This window comes from Cutaneotrichosporon oleaginosum, assembly GCF_008065305.1.
Source record: "Cutaneotrichosporon oleaginosum strain ATCC 20508 chromosome Unknown ATCC20508_contig04, whole genome shotgun sequence".
Classification (NCBI taxonomy): Eukaryota; Fungi; Basidiomycota; class Tremellomycetes; order Trichosporonales; family Trichosporonaceae; genus Cutaneotrichosporon; species Cutaneotrichosporon oleaginosum.
Genome location: NW_027072173.1, coordinates 1122409 through 1140828, shown reverse-complemented (window position 1 = coordinate 1140828; position 18420 = coordinate 1122409). Strand labels below are relative to the sequence as shown.

The 18420-nt window shown below is 59.7% G+C and overlaps 8 protein-coding genes across 8 annotated transcripts; 3 read left to right on the top strand and 5 right to left on the bottom strand.

Moving 5' to 3' along the window:
* Nucleotides 1-478: 478 nt before the first annotated feature.
* COLE_04906 (uncharacterized protein) lies at nt 479-1637 on the top strand (the record flags this gene model as incomplete). Its single annotated transcript, XM_018421494.2, has 3 exons — nt 479-646; nt 680-929; nt 967-1637. The coding sequence occupies 3 exons, from the start codon at nt 479-481 to the stop codon at nt 1635-1637; spliced, it is 1089 nt and encodes a 362-aa protein (XP_018276797.1).
* Nucleotides 1638-1800: 163 nt separating this feature from the next.
* COLE_04905 (uncharacterized protein) lies at nt 1801-2705 on the bottom strand (the record flags this gene model as incomplete). The annotated part of the gene is made up of 4 exons (XM_018421495.2): nt 1801-2160; nt 2206-2358; nt 2393-2532; nt 2573-2705. 4 exons carry the CDS (start codon nt 2703-2705, stop codon nt 1801-1803), a joined length of 786 nt encoding a protein of 261 aa, XP_018276798.1.
* Nucleotides 2706-7617: 4912 nt separating this feature from the next.
* COLE_04904 (uncharacterized protein) lies at nt 7618-8884 on the bottom strand (the record flags this gene model as incomplete). The annotated part of the gene is made up of 4 exons (XM_018425526.1): nt 7618-8140; nt 8230-8377; nt 8574-8813; nt 8851-8884. The coding sequence occupies 4 exons, from the start codon at nt 8882-8884 to the stop codon at nt 7618-7620; spliced, it is 945 nt and encodes a 314-aa protein (XP_018276799.1).
* A 210-nt stretch (nt 8885-9094) lies between these two features.
* COLE_04903 (uncharacterized protein) lies at nt 9095-10279 on the bottom strand (the record flags this gene model as incomplete). The annotated part of the gene is made up of 7 exons (XM_018423964.2): nt 9095-9198; nt 9233-9473; nt 9516-9545; nt 9591-9717; nt 9771-9855; nt 9896-10049; nt 10118-10279. 7 exons carry the CDS (start codon nt 10277-10279, stop codon nt 9095-9097), a joined length of 903 nt encoding a protein of 300 aa, XP_018276800.1.
* Nucleotides 10280-10494: 215 nt separating this feature from the next.
* On the top strand, nt 10495-10976 carry COLE_04902 (uncharacterized protein; the record flags this gene model as incomplete). The annotated part of the gene is made up of 4 exons (XM_018426888.2): nt 10495-10541; nt 10576-10606; nt 10640-10729; nt 10800-10976. The coding sequence occupies 4 exons, from the start codon at nt 10495-10497 to the stop codon at nt 10974-10976; spliced, it is 345 nt and encodes a 114-aa protein (XP_018276801.1).
* A 103-nt stretch (nt 10977-11079) lies between these two features.
* On the bottom strand, nt 11080-12304 carry COLE_04901 (uncharacterized protein; the record flags this gene model as incomplete). The annotated part of the gene is made up of 4 exons (XM_018423965.2): nt 11080-11510; nt 11547-11725; nt 11785-12181; nt 12214-12304. The coding sequence occupies 4 exons, from the start codon at nt 12302-12304 to the stop codon at nt 11080-11082; spliced, it is 1098 nt and encodes a 365-aa protein (XP_018276802.1).
* A 672-nt stretch (nt 12305-12976) lies between these two features.
* Nucleotides 12977-14930, top strand: COLE_04900 (uncharacterized protein; the record flags this gene model as incomplete). The annotated part of the gene is made up of 6 exons (XM_018419633.2): nt 12977-13171; nt 13222-13588; nt 13634-13813; nt 13846-14498; nt 14536-14652; nt 14688-14930. 6 exons carry the CDS (start codon nt 12977-12979, stop codon nt 14928-14930), a joined length of 1755 nt encoding a protein of 584 aa, XP_018276803.1.
* Nucleotides 14931-15237: 307 nt separating this feature from the next.
* Nucleotides 15238-17851, bottom strand: COLE_04899 (uncharacterized protein; the record flags this gene model as incomplete). The annotated part of the gene is made up of 4 exons (XM_018423966.2): nt 15238-16686; nt 16738-17028; nt 17095-17606; nt 17818-17851. The coding sequence occupies 4 exons, from the start codon at nt 17849-17851 to the stop codon at nt 15238-15240; spliced, it is 2286 nt and encodes a 761-aa protein (XP_018276804.1).
* Nucleotides 17852-18420: the final 569 nt, after the last annotated feature.

The window sequence follows — 18420 nt, the reverse complement described above, 5'->3', positions numbered from 1 at the left end:
AGGGCACTCTCCAAGTGTTCTGGCATTCTGGCAATGTTGCACCTCGTTCAGTGCAGGCATGCACGAGGCCAAGAGGTATGCTGGGTCGCTCTGAATGCAGCATGCTCATATGCTGGGAGCTGACAACCCTGGCCGTTCTCGGTTTCGCAGCCAGCGTCTTGGCGGTTGGCGTGGCGGCGTGGGCGCGCTGAGGGGTTACGGGTGGTGGCGGTGGCGCCGGGTTGATTGAAATGCAGCGTGTAATAAACCAGATCAGAAACGCCAAACCTGCCGTGCTTCACCCCACCCCGCGTCCCGGCCGCGTCTGTATCACACGTGGAATGCACGTTGTTGGCATGGTCAACCGTGGGAAACAATCCCTCCCCACCTCCACCAAGCAATGACGACTCACATTCATGCCATGCTGCTACAAGGACGGCGGCCTTCTCCAACGATCCAACAACAACTTATACTCTTCACCCCGCTCACCACGTCAGTCATGGTCTACATTGACCAAACTGGCGCATTCCACAAGCTCGTCGCCCAAAACTCAAAGTCGGCCAACAGTTCTCCCGGCTCCTCTCGTCCCCACAGCAGGGCCAGCTCACGGCACCGCCAACAACGGACCGAGGAAGATGACGGGTTCCTCAACGAGGCGTACCAGATCGTGCGCCAACCCTTGAAACAGATCTAACCGCAGTACGGCCACCTCTCCGATCTAGGCCGCTTGTTGAAGACAGTCCGGAAGCCATACCTCTCGACAGCAGAACCCCCACCTATCTCGCGACGAGGACGGACGGCCGCCGCCAACGGCGACGACGATGAGCTTCGGCGTTTCGAAAACTCCAAGTATCTGTCCGAGCGAGAGCGCGACGAGATCGAAGTGCGGGCCAAGATGATTCTGCGACGATGTCGTGAACGTGTCACGATGCTTGAAGAGGCCGAGAAGCGTATGTCGCGTCGACGTCTGCCCCGCTGACCGGACAGGCCGCAAGGACAAGGTCGCACCGCCCCAACCTATGATCTTCAACTGGTTGCCATCACTTGCGCCGCTGAAGGAGGACAGCGCCGAGCCTCTCATAGCCGCGCATCGGGGCACAATCATCTGGACGCTGAACGACATGCTGGCCAAGCTCTCCGCGACACAAACCGGTATGCAGGAGGAACGTGCGAAGCGGCGAGATGAGCGCAATCGTACACTCGGAGGCGGGGCAGCGCGCGAAGCTGCGCAGCTGCAGGTCGCGGCTGAGCGCTCGGGTAATGGCATCATGCCCATACCAGCTGCCGCACTCAACATCACCCCCGCCGATGAGCCAGCGATCGAGGAGCAGCTGTCTGCGCACCAGCTTCAGCAGTTTGAATCGGAGAACAATGCCCTGCTGGAGCACATGGAGAGCCAGCTGTCGTCGGTCCTTGCCGCCGAGAAGAGCTTGCTCGAGATCAGCGCGATGCAGACCGAGCTCGTGCGCCACCTCGTCCAGCAGACCGAGATCATCGACCGTCTATACGATGAGGCCGTCGGAAGCGTTTCCGAGATGGGCAAGGCCAACAAGCAGCTCAAGAGAGCCAAGGAGCGCAGCGGCGAGGCACGCCTCATGCTGCTCGTCTTCCTCATCGGAGCGACATTCTCCCTCCTCTTCCTCAACTGGTACTCATAGGGCTCACGGCTCAGCAAACAGCGATACATACATCCTCATACATTGCGGGTTCTTGCGCACCCGCTAGGGGGGCTAGTGCTGTATGATACAGTGTTCATGATCTTGAGTCTATTTCTGTCTAAAGGGCTTGTAGGAGGACGTAGGATGTTTGCAAGTTCGTCGACTACACCTGCTGCCGAGGAACAAGCTCCTCATCAACCTCCTCGTCGCTAAAGTCGCCCAAGAGAGCTGTGCTCTCGAAAGCCTCAGCGGCAAGCTCACCCTCGTCTGGGTGGCCTTCGTGCTCCATTCTGCGCATTTGACGCAGAGTCAGACGGTAGATCAGAGTACCAGTCCCGACGGAGACGACCAACGAGAGCGCTATAGAACTGAGGTTAAGCCAAAAGCGCAGCGGGTCAGGTTTAACGTCTTTGCCGTCGCTCATCGAGTTGAGGCGGGAGCCGATGAACACCGGAATGGCCAGGCGGGGGATGAATGCGAGATTGGCAATCATGTAGTGGTGGAACTCGACGCCGTCGATGGACTGCGGTCAACGCGAGCTCTGGTCATTGCTTCGCAAGCGACTCACGGCGAAGAGGCCGTTGCCAATGGCCCATGGGAGTGGGCACCACCGGATCATGACGACGAGCGGTAAGCCCTTGTCGCGCATAACACACCCAAACGCCTCCCACTGCTTGTTTTTGCTTGCTCCAAACTTGCGCATCCAGTCGAGGAAGAAGTGCTGCGCGTCAGGCAAGTCACCAGCAGCCACCTACGCGAACGGAGAACCACGCGAGCGCCGCGCCCATCAATGACGCGACGCTGCCCAAGAAGATGCCGAACCACAGCCCATACGCGAATCCAATCATGGTCATGCACGCCGAAAACCCGAACAACGGCGGGTGGGAGGACGCGACTGGGCGTCAGCGGCCGCTTGCGCCGCTCGGGTTACTCACTGACACACAAGCTGATCAGCACCATGCCTAGGAACCCCATGTCTTTGAGCGAGTCGGCGAGGTTGTTGAACCAGTGCCCGATGCGCTTGGGCGTGATGATGATGATGGCCGCGATGATCAAGCCGTTGATCATGAACACGGTCCTGTCGTCAGCGCGGCACGTTCAGCGCGCACCATAATGTGGCCTAGCGTCAGAAAGCTCCACGCGAGACATACCTTGCTCTTGTGCGTGAGCTTGCGGTAGGGCTTGAGGACACGGTGGGCCAGCATCTCAAACTGGCCCCGGACAGTGCCCATGTCAGGTATGCGGTGCGTCGGCATGCTTGCTGTTGACTTGCGAACGTTGCGATGAAGCGACGTGGACGGAGCATGAATGTTACCACCGCATCGGTCAGGGAGACTCCATCTGGAGGCCCGCAGGCGCGCAGCGTGGCTGCCACGGGGTAACCCATAATTAGGGGACGGGAATATTTACACGATTCAGCTTCCGTTGGCCGTTGGTTAGTACAACCAGTCCCACCGGAATCGCCACCTCTTCGCCAGTGCCCATCACCCTTCCCTCCATCCACTGTTTCTTTTCTCTCCATCACACCTGCGACTTCCGGCGGCGACGAGGATACCCATTCATTCCACGAGCTCCGAGTGGGAATTTCACTTTCTGTCAGCTTTCCCGGGCGCAGATCGATTCCGAGCGCCGTGATCTTTACCATCTCCTCACCCCGGGTATCCGCACCATCACAACCAAAAAGCCATGGTACGTGCTGGGTGGCAAATTCCAGGCCGTACAAACACGCTGACGCGCAATAGGGTGTCCCCGCCCTCTTCAGGTGGCTGTCCAAGAAGTACCCAAAGATCGTGTACCGCGTCCAGGAAGACACGCCGACCAAGATCAGGAAAGATGACGGCGAGATCGTTGAGGTGCCCGTCCGCTACGAGTCGGAGAACCCCAACGGGTTCGAGGTCGACAATCTTTATCGTGAGAGGCATGCGCGAGGACGCCCAGCTGACCTGCAGTTGACATGAATGGTATCGTCCACCCATGTACACATCCGGAGGGCCGTCCCGCGCCCGAGACTGAGGAGGAGATGATGGTAGAGGTGTTCAGGTACACTGAGCGCGTTGTCAACATGGCACGGCCGCGCAAGGTGCTCATGATGGCCATTGACGGCGTCGCGCCGCGAGCCAAGATGAACCAGCAGCGCTCGCGTCGCTTCCGCTCCGCGCAGGAGGCGCAGGAGAAGGAGATTGAGCGTCAGGAGGCTATCAAAATGTACGAGGCCATGGGTAACCCCGTCTCTGAGGAGACCAAGAACAAGAAGGCATGGGACTCGAACGCCATTACCCCCGGCACGCCCTTCATGGACCTCCTGTCCAAGAGCTTGAAGTACTGGGTGGCTATGAAGCTCAGCACCGACCCGGGATGGAAGGACGTAAGTCATTCTCCTTCTGCCTTCACAACGCTGACATGTCCAGCTCAAGGTCATCATCTCAGACGCGTCGGTTCCCGGAGAGGGCGAGCACAAGATCGTCGACTGGATCCGCCGCCAGCGCTCACATCCCACATGGAACGCCAACACCAGCCACGCCATGTATGGTCTGGACGCTGATCTCATCATGCTTGGCCTGGCCACCCACGAGCCCATCTTCCGCATTCTCCGCGAGGATGTCTTTGCGCAGGGCAACAACCGCGGCCCGCAGACCTGTAGCAACTGCGGCAAGATCGGCCACATCAAGGTCAACTGCAAGCAGCCCAAGAAGGTCAAGGACCCCAACGAAGTTGAGAAGGCTGTCCCCGTCGACCCGAAGCCGTTCATTTGGCTCGACGTCAATGTGCTCCGCGAGTATCTCGCGGTTGAGCTTAACGTGCCCAACGTGCCCTTCAAGTTCGACCAGGAGCTCGCTATCGATGACTGGATCTTCATGATTTTCTTCGTCGGTAACGACTTTTTGCCGCACTTGCCGTCTCTGGAGATCCGTGAAGGTGCCATCGACAAACTGCTTGAGATCTGGCGCAACGAGCTGCCGCGTATGGGAGGGTACCTCACCAACCACGGCAAGGTCAACCTTGATCGCGCCCAGATCATTCTCGAGGGGCTCGCCTCTCGCGAGGATTCGATCTTCCAGAAGCGCAAAGAGGGTGAGCAGGAGATGGTGGCTTGGCTAACTCTTACAGACGAGGACAGACAAAAGAGCCGCGAGAAGCACCGCCGAAAGCAGGAGCACGACAGGCAGGACCGTGAGAACGGCGTGCAGAGCGACCGCGGGTCCATGCAGAATGACCGCGGGACCATGCAGCTGAATGGCCAGGACTATGTTGCTGTTGCGCCCGCCGACACCGCTCGGGGTGGCCGCCTGCACCCTTCCTTGCCAACCCGCCCTGGCTTTGACACAGAGGTCGCCGAGCCGGCGAAGCCTGCGTTCAAGCCGGGCAAGAAGCTCACGTACCAGCAGCAGGCTGAGTCGTTGAAGGCTGGCCTGGCCGCGATGAGCGGAAGCAACGCGGACATTGTGAAGAATCGCAAGGCCATCCGCATGGCCAACATGTCCGCTGCCGACAAGCTGAGAGCGGAGCTTGAGGGAGACGACGCGCCTGGGGAAGCCTCCCAAGAGGAGCCTCAGGACGAGCCTATGGAGGAGACGGCCGAGAATGGCGACGAGGGTCCCGATCTGGACAATGAGGAGGACGCCGACGAAGATGAGGACGAGGAGGAGGAAGACGACGAGGACGTCCCTGCCGGCAGTAAGAGGAAAAAGAGCGGCCGCACCGGTCGGCAACGCAAAGCGATCAAGTTGGACGGCGAAGAGGATGATGAGGAGGAGGAGGCCGATGACGATGACGAGGCCCCACCAAACCCAGGCGACGAGCATGTGTCCAAGAAGAAACTCAAGGTCAACCCTGACGGAACGGTTGACTACGAGGACACTGTGCGCCTCTGGGAGCCTGGATACCGTGAGCGCTACTATCGTCAGAAGTTTGGCGTCGAGCTTTCGGACACAAAGTTCATCAGCGAGTGAGTCCTGGTCGAATACACACGCGCGCGGAACTGACAGCAGGATCACACGCTCGTACATGGAGGGCCTGTGCTGGGTTCTCGAGTACTACTACCAGGGTGTCCCCGCCTGGGACTGGTTCTACCCATATCACTACGCGCCATTCGCCCAGGACTTCCATAACGTGGGCGAGCTCGACATCAAGTTCAAGGCCGCGCAGCCCTTCAAGCCCTTTGCCCAGCTCCTTGGTGTCTTCCCCGCTGCATCTCGCGTTCACCTTCCGGCTCCGTTGCAGAAGCTCATGATCGACGAAGACTCGCCCATCCTCGACTTCTACCCTGAGGACTTTGAGATCGACATGAACGGCAAGAAGATGCAGTGGCAGGGCGTTGCCCTCTTGCCCTTCATCGACCAGACGCGGCTCCTCACTGCCCTTAAGAGCAAGGAGGAAGAGCTTACGGACGATGAGAAGCGCCGCAATTCGTGGGGCGACAACGTCATGTTCATCGCCGAGGAGAACGGTCTCTTCGATGCCTTTGCCAAGGCCTACGGCGTCAAGGGCGACGAGACCAAGAAGCTTATGCCCATCAACCCGCAGCAGTCGCTAGGCATCACCGGCTCATTCCTCACCGACCCGAACTGTGTGCCGGGCGCAAGCATGGACTCGCCTCTCCCATCCATCGAGGACTGCCCCGACCTCGTGAACAACCGCGCACTCTCAGTGCGATACTACTTCCCGCGTCAGCTGCACCGCCATCGGTCGGTCATCCTTCCGAGCTATCGCCCCGGTCTGCCGAAGCTCACCGAGTCTGACCGCGACTGGACGCGCCGTGGCGGACACGATAAGCGGCACGGGCCGGGCCACCGTGGCGGTGGCGGCAACCGCGGTCACAGCCACGGAGGTGGTCCCGGCCAGGCTCGAGGCGGACGCGGACCGCAAGGCGGTGCCGGCTACGGCCAGACGCCCTATGGCGGCGGGGCGCCGAGCTACGGAGGCTACGGCGGTGGCAGCGGCTATGGCGGCTCTGGAGGTGGCTATGGCGGCGCGGGTGGCAATGCTGGTGGGTACGGCGGCGCGGGCGGCCAGCGCGGTGGCCGTGCCCCGTACGGCTCGCAGCCGCAGGCGGCATACGGCGGTGGTGCGGGCGGTGGTTACGGCGGCTACGGAGGCGGCTACGGAGGCGCTGGCGCTACTACTGGAGGCTATGGCGGTGCTGGTGGGGCCTACGGAGGAGGAGGGTACGGCGGTGCTGGAGGGTACGCCGCGGGTGGCGGCGCATACGGCGCCGGCAACAGGTCATACCAGCAGCCGCCCTACGGCGCTCCCCCCTCCAACTTCAGCCGCAATGCCGGCGGCGCACCAAGAGGCGGGTATGGCGGTTCATATGGCTCCAACCGTGGCGGGCCGAGGCGGTATTGAGGAGAAGAGATCCGGAATGTCACCCTCGTAACATACAATCTATCGTATGTATCACTACTTCGTCTGCAATATGAGCAACCCCGAGCAATCATTCTCCTGTGGCCGCAAATCGCAATCTACGCACGTTAGCACATCTGTAGATACATAGTGAAGGTGTGCTCAACGTGAAGGGGAAATCTTCTGCACCTGATACACATGAATTGAGTGTTTGCCCCAATGTGAGATCAGGTGGGTGTGCGCGGCGCAAGATACGTGACGTGCGCAATGACGAACCACCTCCCCGTTCACGACTGTTGCCTAGCTTCTGACGCTGTACCACATGACACTACCCACATTCGCGATGAAATGGCTTTGCAGCTTGCTGTGCAAAAGGCAAGCGTGCGTCAGTGGCTGGGTAGCTCAGCTATGAGACCCCTCTCGCCTCCGCGCTCAGAGGCCGCACATGATATTGGTGAACTTCCATGTCTCGTCCACACAGCCAATACACACTGACAACATCTAACCGTTCTTCACATACCGTGTGACGAGGGCGATGAGATATGCAACTCAAGCGTGGGGGCATGTTCTGATCCATGAACACGCAGCAAAGCAAAGCTACATGAAGTAAACAGGCCTATGTACACAGAGCTCCGCTTTACCTTCGAGGGCGTGTGTTCCTTCCTCCTTCATCCGCCGCACGCCGTTTTGCGCTCTCCTTGACCTCACCGTCCTCCTCGCCAACTTCACCATCCTCCAGCCCCGTCACGGTACGCAGGCCACTGGGGCGCTGAGGCAGCGCAGCGCGGGCGGGATACCGGGATGCCGCACGCGACGCGGGTCGTGCAGGCAGCCCGTGACCAAGTGTAGGAGCTGGGGAGCGCGCTCCAGGCGTTGTTGGAACGGGCGCACGCGGGGCCGGAGTGGCAGCACGGGATGCTGGTGCGCTTCCACTACGGGGCTGGAAAGGGAGGGCAGTGGCACTGAGCTTAGGTTCCGCCGCGAGCTCGATAACGGGCTCAGGAACCTCATCGTCGTACACGGGCATCTTGAGGGCGCGGCACTCATCCACAAGCCCGCCAATGCGTGTGAACGTCTCGACGCGCTTCTGCGCGATGTCAAGGATGTTGTCGAAGCGAGCGCGATGCTCGACGATGGACGCTTCAAGGGCAGCAATCTCGCTGGCGTGTCAGCTGAAAGTACACTAAGCAGAGCAGATGGTTCAGGGGGCCGAAGCCAGCCAGCTGACGGAGGGGGGAAGGTGACCCACGCTTCAAGATCTGCCCGACTCTTGCCACGCGCCAGAATCTTCTTGGCTACATCGTCACAGCGCATGCGATAGTCACGCTCCGTCTGTTCGCGGGCCAGCTGTTGCTTCTCTTCAAGGATAATACGCTGAATTTCCTCGGTACGGGCGACTGTTGTCAGCTGCGGTGATGTGAGGATAAGTGCGAGGAGAGGTCGGATCAGCGCTCAGAGGCTGTAGGGGTTCGGGGTTCGGCCACAACCGGTTGCAACGCGTGGATGGCCACAGAAGCGGAGGCAGAGGATACCCATTTGAGAACGGCGAGCAATGATGGTGGAAGGTGATAGGGCTGGACGTCAGATACATACCAGTGTCAGCTGTCTTGCGCGCGTACTCGTCGCGTTGCCTGTCCAGCGCCTGGACGCTCGCAAAAGTGCGCTCAACACCGAACTGCCACCTCTGTGCCTCAAGGCGCGCGATCTCCGCCTCGGCTGCTGCATCGTCCTTGGCTTCGAGCTCCGTCTGAGGAAGGTGTGGAAGGCGGTTCAGACGGCGTGCGAGGGCCCGGGTCTGGTCTGCATGCGTGATACGGAATCGGTTGAGCGCATCTGCCATTAGCTGGCAATAAAAGGAGCCGATACGCACTTTCGCTGAAAGGAGGCGAGGACGCTGTGGACATGGTGGTGAATCTGGTGGTGGTATGAAGAGGGTTGTTGTCGAGAGGTACTTGATTCAACTTGGTGGCAAGTCGTCAATTTGCTTCCGAATTGGCTTCGCGTCAGACACTTCCATGTCCCCATCACACTATGATCACAGTCACACCTACGCAGCTTCGTTGATCGCAGTACGCACATGCCCGCGCTGCTCAATAGTTCTATGCATACATGGTCTACTCGACGGCAATCGGCTCGCCCTGCGCCGCCCGCGCCGCGGCGACCCTCTCCATCTTCTCGTTTGAGTACTTGTACCACAGTTCGCTGAGGTCGTAGTTGTCTGGAGTCAGCCTTTTGCTTGACCCTTCGCTCACCAATGAACTCCCAGCCGTTCTCGCGCACATGGTACAGGTTGATCGTGTTACCGGAGTAGGCATCGCGGTGGCCCGCGGCGCAGATCGAGCGGCGGCCGAGCTCCTGCGCGTCCTCGTCCGACAGATCCCACGAGTAGCCCTGGTCGAGTACACCGTACGCGTACGTCGAACCCGAGCCAACCGAGAACAGGTCACCCTTGAGGCGCTGCCCGTCCGAGTCAACGTAGAAGAGAGCGGGCCCCTGGAATTAGCAAATACTCTGCAACCAGGCCAATATGCTCACAGTCTTGTCCCAACCGCAGATCATGGTCCCCTGTCATCAGCTACTGCCCACATAGGTCATCCAGCGCATACCCACCATGCTCAATCCCATCCCCTTGTACTGGTACACAATGTTGGATAGAATCTTGGAAGCTGCGGCAACCGAAATGCGCTCCTTGTTCCGCAACTCGTGCAAGCGGCACTGCATGCCAAGATATGTCTCCCTGACAGGTCAGTCGGTGCTTCTTTTCGAGTGCAGAGGACATCAGACACGTACCAGTACTGGCAGTCGGCGGCACCGCCGGCCATAGTGCCGAGGAGGTAAGGGTTGATCTCGATGACCTTCTTAACGGTCCCCGAAGCTTCCGTCAGCTCCCTGGTAATCGCGATCAAATAACTCACCGATGTAGCTACCGGCGGTGGCTCGCGAGTCGACGGCCACGATGATACCGCCCTTGAAGCGGAACGCCAGGGTGGTCGTGCCGTGCGCCAGCTTAATCTTGGCCTGAGGGTTGGTCGACATCGAGTCGGTGTGCAGCGAAAGGAAGGCCAGGGGCTAATATTAGCGTGAACCCAGGTCATGAGCTGCTCAGCGACGAGCTCTGGTCAGTACAAGCTACTCACGTCGGGGACGGCGGGCACCGTCATTCCGCTCACGGCACCGCTCGCATCGAGGTTGCCGAAGCCGCCCATGCTTCCCCATGTCGCCGGCGAGTGCTCTTCCTCGGCGTTGGGGGCGCGGCGCGCGGAAGGTGGATGAGCGATGTTGGCGACGAGGGCGTCCATGCTGTCTGAAGGCGTTAACGAACGATGAACGATGCAAGTAGCTGTTGTTAATGGCGACGACCAAGTGTCGAGGACGCGCGTCACTGCGAGTATGTGGGAGGCTCAATCAAATTCACGTGGGAGTGGAGGTTGGTTTCTTGAAATGACCGACTTCTCAAGCTGGCGCTCTTGAACTGGCTGACATCCGCCCCACTGACTTTGTCATCACATCCATCATGGCTCGTACCGGACTGCAGAAAGAGGTGATTGAGCTGTACAGGAGGTGCGTTTCTATAGAAGGAGTTAGCTAACGACAGAGGTGTACGGAATGCCATGTCCAAGGCGCCTGTGAGCTGCCAAAGTTATGCGAGCTGACCGAAGGATCAGCGCGAGGCGTTTCTTATTCATCTTCGATACACCTTTCGCCACCCGCCCCTCACGCCGCGAGACTTTACGGCGATTGAGCACCAGGTAAGTTTGCTGGGTATGAGAGTGCAGGCATCAGTCAGGCACTGCGGAGACTCCCATAATCTAATCCAAGATTCGCAGATTCAGGCGCACGCTTGAGATGCTCTCAGAGCCGTCCACGCAGCGTATAGGGCTGAGCGATGACATGCGGTATTGGTGGGCGAACGAGGTGGAGCGTGCGCACGCGCGCGCGGCCATTGCAGAGATGAAGAAGGCCAAGGCAGCCAAAGAGGCATCCTCCGAAGTGTAGCGTCTCCGCACGCTCCATCACCACCGGCCAGCTTTCGGAACCATTGTTGTACACTAGCTGCATATGAAGCATTACTCAATATATCCGGTCACCGCGTATGGATCTAGGCCATGTCCACATCGCCGTCCTCCTCCTCCTCATCCTCTACAGCGTGCACGGCTGGCTTGACCCCACGCTTTTGCAGCCCCTGGATGAGCTCTTGGAGATGCGAGCCGATGCCCTCGTCGGGGTATTCCTGCTCGGTGAAGAGCTTTGCAGCCTCGAGGAGCGCGCGGAGTGACTCGGCGTAGCACTCATCCGCGTTCATCGGCTCCTCGTCGTCGTCCATGTCCGCCCAGTTCTGCGGCGGGGCCTCCTCGAGCGCGTCGGCGCGCAGATGCCACGTCCAACCTTCCAGGTACGCGCTCTCAACCTCGAGCGAATCCTCCTCGCGACCCGTTGTGATGACGTCCAACGCCTCCATGTGCAGCCCGTGCTCCAGCAGGAGGCGGGTGAACTGCAACCGCACCGGCAGGGGTGGGAGCATTGGGTCGACTAAGGTCAGCGTGGGCTCGCCCACACCGCACTCACAAGGATCCCGCCCCTCCATGTCCCGATAAAGCCTGAGGACCACTTCCTTGGCCTCAACGAACTTGCTCTGGCTCATCCGGATCGATGCGAGGGTCATAAGCGCCTCTGGGTCGTTGGGCGAGATTGAGAGTGCGCGCGCGATCAACCCGTCGCAGTTGCTCGAAGCGGCGTCCTCAAAACTTGGGTCAGTAGCGGACTCCAGAGCCACAGTTCTTCATCTTCGGCAACGCAAACTTACCACAAGTCGCTCATCCAAATTTCGATCATAGCGACAATCGCCGTGATGGCCATCTTGCGGAGCTCGGTCTCGTCGATCTCGCCCGCCCGTCCTTTGCCTTTGAGGAGGTTCTCAATCATCGCCGTTGCAGTAGAGTAGTATCCCAATGCCTCCTCCGGCCCCTCGGCTGTCTGGGCAAGGTAAAGGTAAGGGCTGGGGGTATCGGGGTTGGCGGGTGCGTGCGGCGGGAAGAGGCGGAGGAGATGTTCACGGCCGCGGTCCACGTCGCCGCCCTCCAGTTCCGCGACACCAGCGAGCTCGCGCGCCTCTGGGTTCGCGGGCTCGAGCTCGAGAGCGCGCTCAAGGAACTTGATCGCCAGTTCGAAGTTGGACTGAGCCAAGAGCACGTTGGCCTTGTCTGCCGTCAGCCAAGGAGAGGGAGGCGCGCACCCAAAAGAGAGGGGACGTCGGTCGCCGTCGCCGACGTAGCCTTCTCCTTCTTGGCAGGCTTTCGCGCCGCCTTTTTGTTCGTGCGACCCATTGTGTCGTGGATCCGAGTTGGGTGTCAATACCATGCCTTGCGGAGTGTGACGCTCGAACATTTGAGCGATGAGTCACGTGACTTAGGTGGCAACTGCGGATTCGGTGATTAGTTGATTAGGATCGAAGATGGCTTCCTATTGACATATGCCCTCACTCACAATCTCCTCTGACTTTCGTGCGCATCTGACAATCCTGGCCACACATGCATGCAAAGAGATGATTGCTCGCGATCTTCTCGAATCATTGCATAGTCAGAAGTCAAAAAGTTGCAGCCTGCCGGGCCCGGCCTGCGCGCTTACAGCTGTCCTATTCTCTTGGAGCTTGGATGCCACACCAGCCAGACTGATCCGTTGCCGGCCTATCTGCACCCTGAGGCGACTGGCATGTTCACCGAGACTGAACCAACGCAAATCCATGAGGATTTGGTGGGGCTCGAACACCCAAGCTAGAGGAGACTGGCTGTAGCGAGAGCGCGCTGAACCGAGGATTTCCCTAGAGTTTACAAACTGCTTCCCTATAACCATTACAGTGACATCTGTGCTTTCGTCGCCTACTTGAGTCACCCGCTCAGCCATTCCGCCTAGACCGTTGGCCTCCACCGGCTAACAGCCAGCAGACACCAACATTCAGACTGTTACCGTCATCACACCAACACCGCTCATCACCAAGCATGGCCGAAACCGACCCACCACTGGACGCTGCACCTCTTCTTGCGGCTGTCAACCCGCCACGCTCGCGCCGATGGGCCATCATGCTTTGCTTCCCCCTCTTCCTGGCTCTGGCGTCGCCATGGTGGTGGACCACGACATCAATCGTGCGCCTGCCATTGCCGGTTGAGCGCATCGGTGCGCTCGAGAGCCAGAGTGTGCGTTTATGCCGTTGTCCTCCGGCTCCTACAGGTCGAACTTACACCAGGACCCAGTCATCACGACGCTCGTCTCGTTCACCGGCGAGGACGCTGCCTTCCCCAAGGCGCCCCCAGGCCGCGCGGACTTCCCGACGGCGACCAAGCTCGACGCCCTTGCCGCCGAGGTTGTCAAGGGTGTGGACGGGATGCTAGCGCGTGATCGCCCTAACGTGCGGGGTACACGGCGTTGGGATGTGGTGGTCAACGGACCTAAGAGCGTGCGGCATAGGGTACACATCGGCGTGTCGGAGACGGCTAAGCCGGACTGGCCGCTGGAGCCGTACGTCCAGACCTCGTATGGTACCGCCGACGTGCCCCCTGGCACTGTCGTGATCCCAATCCACCCCTCGATGGTGTCTGACCTCAACCTGAAGCGTATGTTTGTGCTGTGCCAAGACTTACTCGTCAAGCTAACCACAGGGCACTACAAGATCGCCCTCGTGAATGCGCTGCACAACCTCCTCCCGGCCCACCTCCCGCCCGTCGCCAACCGCGCACTTGCATACTCCCCGAATATCACGCTCTCCTTTGTGGTGGTGAATGAGGACGCGGCAGAGGGCGCCTTCGTCAACGACTGGGATATCGACGGCGCGCTGCGTGGTAAGCCAGGCCCCCGGCGGTCGCTGACGCAGACCATATTTTCCCACACCTCGAGCCGCTGTCCCCTGTTTTCAACTTCTCCATCGAGAGCCAGGTGCTCTACCACGCCCCCTTGGCATTTGAGCCCGCTCAGCAAGACGACGGCTGGGTCGTCGACGAGGATGGGATGAAGATGTTCGTGAGCGAGCGCTGGACTCCCGACTCGCTCAGCACCAACAACCCCGTTCTCAAGTTCCTCCTCTTCGTCCCGAGTGCGCAGCACGCCCCACTGCGCCTTGCTGCAAACGCCACGTCGTTCCTAATCCCTCAGTTTGGATCGGTTGTGCTCCTCAACCCGCCCGCGGAGGGAGGCGCATACAGGCTCTCCCTGGACGCGCTCGATGCGCCCTTCAAGCAGTTCACCGAGCACCTTTACGGCCTCCTCTCGCTGCCCGCCTTGCCCGAGAAGCTGCACCACTGCCCCGAGCCGGCCTCCGAGGGAAAGACACGCGCCCAGCGCGGCCTCCGTGATCCCCTCAGCCTGTGGCAGCTCGACACCATCTTCCGTGTTAGGATGGCGGAGAACGCTGCCGAGGCGCGCAAGACGCTTGGCGGCATTGTTCGTCTCGTTGATAAAATCAAGGAAATGCAACTTGGCCCAGGCGTGCGCGACAAGGTCCTTGGCGCCGTGCGGCGGCTCGAGGAAGTAAGCCATTTTAGGGAGTTCATGATGCTGACGACAGCTCCCCGAAACCGCACAGGACATGTCCCCGCTAACTGCCTTCGTGCTCTCCCGCGACGCCGTGGGTCTCGCAAACGAAGCATTCTTCGACCCATCCATGATGGGCTTGCTTTACTTCGTGAGCTAGTGTGCCCCAACGTTAGCTGACACCAGCCTGACCAACACAAGTTCGCCGTTTACACGCCCCTCTTCGCTCCGATCGGCGTGTCCATAGTTGTGGGCCTCCTTCGTGAGATTGCCAATCTCATCAAGAAGCGCAAAGCGGCGAGGAAGGCTGCCCAGGCAAAGAAGGATGATGAGAGGTTAGACAACGGCACTCAAGTCGTCTCCGAAGCTATGACGACTGCTCGGGAGGCGCCCGCGGCCGCGCGCCTCCGCGCGACCACCACATCATAGAGACAGTACACGACCGCATGCATGTCCTGCTACAGGCTACTGATGAGACTGACGGACGGTGTCACAGTCTATTTACGACATGTTAGATTCGAATTTTTGAACACACAGTTGAGAGGCTAGGAGACGCGGGCTGAGGCCCTTTTGAGGATTCTTAAAGTGGCACCATTGTGGTGATCTGGAGATGCCCGTACGGGGGAGTGCTGGGGACCAGGAGGTTGGAGATGGCGGTGATGGTAATGTGATGCTGGAATTCATATTGATACTGCTGATTGGCTTCTTCTCTTGCTACTTCGTTGTTGGCTCCTCCTTAAATTTGGAGAGGGTGCATGTCCACCGAAACGCCTTTGCGAGCGCGGCGTCGCTCCTTGCGGCTCATCGGGAGGGACTGGCCCTCTGTGGGCTGAAGGACAGGTGAGATAAGCATGCGGCTGGCCGGGTAAGGCAGGGGGCCCGCAAGCGTTCCGGAAAGCCCCACCCCGCTAACGTTCGGCGCGCGCCCCGTGGTCGATGTGAGCGAGAACGAGCTCTGGGACGGCGTGCTTGGGGCGGTGCGATTCCGACTGCCCGACGAAAAGTTACGACGCATGTAAGTCGACACAGGGATTTTGTCAAAGCGGAACAGGTGACGAAGTTCGGGACTCTGAGGGTCATCCTCAGCCGTGTCGAGGTCGTTGCCCGGGATGTTGAGCATATCGTCAAGCGAGAATGCGTGCTCCTCCTCCGACGGGGTGGTCTCGCGCTCAAGAGGGTCCATGAGCGCTTGCGCGGCACGGCGAGCGGCGATGAATCGCGGGTGGCCAGGAATAGAGGAATAACGCGTCTTCTTGACGACGGGCGAGAATGGGTCTCCCGTTCGAGGGCGGCGCTTGGCCGACACTGAGCCAGAGTCGGAACCTTTGTGCCGCCTCCGACGAGTGAAAGGCGATTTGGTCGTCGTCTTGGAGCCGTCGATGACCGCACTCTCACAGGGCTCGTTGCTCACAGTGAACGTGCCCATGACAGGACCAGCCGCGAGGACACCCGAGGGAGGGCTTGTCACTGGAGTCATTGGCAGAAGCTGAGGCATGATAGGACCAGCCACTCCAGGAGTAAACCCGGGAGTGATCCCAGGCGTGGTGGCCGACGCAGTGGAAGGTGTGCTGCCTGAGGGCGAAGTGGCGGCAACATCAGTGATGACGATTGACGGGTTGGCCGCGACCGCCTCAAGGGCTGCCTCAAACGACCCGAAAGCTTCGAAGAACGGGTTGGGGTGGGGCAGCATCGCCAGATTGTAGTGGGGGGGGTTGGTCATTTGTTGCCCAATGATCTGGTCGAGCGCCGGGCTATCAAGGACAGGCATGTCCTCCTCTGCCATCGAGTCTGTCGTGTCACCTCCATCGTTGTCCTCCACGCCAGACCAGTCGGCAGTGCTGTCCGTGTCATCGTTGGCGTCGTCGTCGATAATGAGATGCTGCTCGCCGGCAGAGGCGGTAGTGCTCTCGCCGATGGAACCGGCAGTACGTGAGCCAGTCCCACGCTCGCGGCGGCGGGACTGACGTGGCTGAACAAGAACGAACTGCCCATCCCAGTTCTCCATGAGAACTAGGGGCTCTTCGCCAGCAGTGTGATTGGAGCGAGTGGAGAAACCGAACTCGTCACAGGCATCGTCCGTGTCAGAGGAGGTCGAGTCACTCATGGGGTCATCAGACGATGCGTGGACCGACGACTGCGACTGGAGCTGGTCAATGTCGGAGCCAGTGAGGTTGGCGATGAACTCCTGATGAAGTGGTGAGCGGGGGCACACGAGTGGCGTCGTCGGACGACTTACCTCGTCGTCCTCATCCTCGTTTGCCTCGCCATTCTCTGTCTCGTTGTCATTCCACCACTCCATCTCGGCATCGTCTTCCATACTCGAGTCAGGGTGGCCGGCACCGTATGCGAGATCCTCAATCTCGTGCCCTGCGAAGGCTTCATGAAGACCGCCCATGTACTCGTCCTCAGTCTCGTCTGCCTCGGCCAGAGACTGCGTCATCTCGCGCTCGGACTCGTCGTCGCCATAGGAAGACGTAGAGTCAGAGTCGATGAGTGCAGGGTTCGAAATGCGCGACTGCGTCGGGGTCTAGAAGGTCAGCGATGTGTCTTGGAGTTGGGACAAGCGAGCGTGACAATGACAAGAAGAACTCACAGCACCTCCAAAGCGGTCACCGCCGAAGCCAAACTTGTCGTCGCGCGCACGCCTGCGCGCAACCTCGCCAAGCTTGAGGTGGCGCTTGCGGTCGCGGCCATTTGGGCCGTGCGCCGAAGGCCGGGGAGTCGAGCGGGCCGAGGAAGGTGCAGCTTTTGGTTGTCTCCCCTTGGGGAGATGGGGGGAAGAAGTGCTTGGTAGAGACTCGCGCTTCTTGCCCTTGTTACGGGACAAGATCTGCGAGGGGAATTCATTGTTGTCGTCCTCATCGTCGTTGTCATCGTCCTCATCATCGTCGTCGTCGTCCTCGGCAGGAGTCAGGTCCGAAGAACTGCTTCCATCATCCGAGAATACTCCGCGGCGCCGACTGGAAGATCCGGGCCGCGACAGCGACGAGGCTGATGGGGGACGGTTGTATTGTTGTGAGGAGGGGCGAATGTTGAGTTTGATTTTAGGAAGGGGAGAGGTGGCGATGGGGGGAGAGTGAACAGAAGCGGCTGGAGAGGTTGGGCCTGGTCGTGTGAGTGACAAAACATTTTGAATAGCTGGATCTGGCGCTGTGCAGAGCAAGTGTGTCATGTGAGGGAGAGATTGCAGCGGCGGCCGGCGGCGCGCTTTGCACGCGACGGGGCGAGCATGTACATGGTGTGCGTGGGGAGGAGGCATGAGAACGGTAGATGGTTGTGGATAGGGAGTGGGAAGGGAATGTGCAGTACTACTCACCACGTTTGCCCTTCCTCCCCACGTTGGTGTTCATCGTGATGGACATGCACGGTGCCGCTTAGAGCCTTGGTGCTATCAAGTAGTGGGGCTGGCTGTGGAAGACGTGAAGGTACGGTTTGCGAGTGGAGAGCCTAGTGGCGTGAGGGCGAGTGCGGTTGTTGGGGTTTGCGAGGAAGTCGTGCGAGCGAGTCTTGTTGGTCTCTTGAAAGATCGCAGACATTTACTTTGCGGTCAAGGAGGGAATGGTCGAGTGGGTGGACGACGAGGTCCTGTGGGGTGGCAAGAGACTCAGGCGTGAGGAGATGAGTGGAATGGTGGGGTCGGTGACAGTGTGCGGCGTTGTTGTGGTGGATGAAGAGGAGACTGTGATGGCGTTGACAAAGAGTATGAAGGACTGGTGGTTGTACTGTATTTGGTGGATGTGAGAAGAAGAATAGAGATCAGAGAGTGGGAGTGAAAGTTCTTGCCTCTCTCCTCCTCGGCCCCCAAAGCCCTCCAGGCCCCCTCAGGCCCCTCCAGGCCCCCGCCCTTCATTCCCTTTCGCCATGCCTCTCATTCGGTGCCGTAGCCGCTCACTTGTCATCTCATACTAGCCCTGACTCT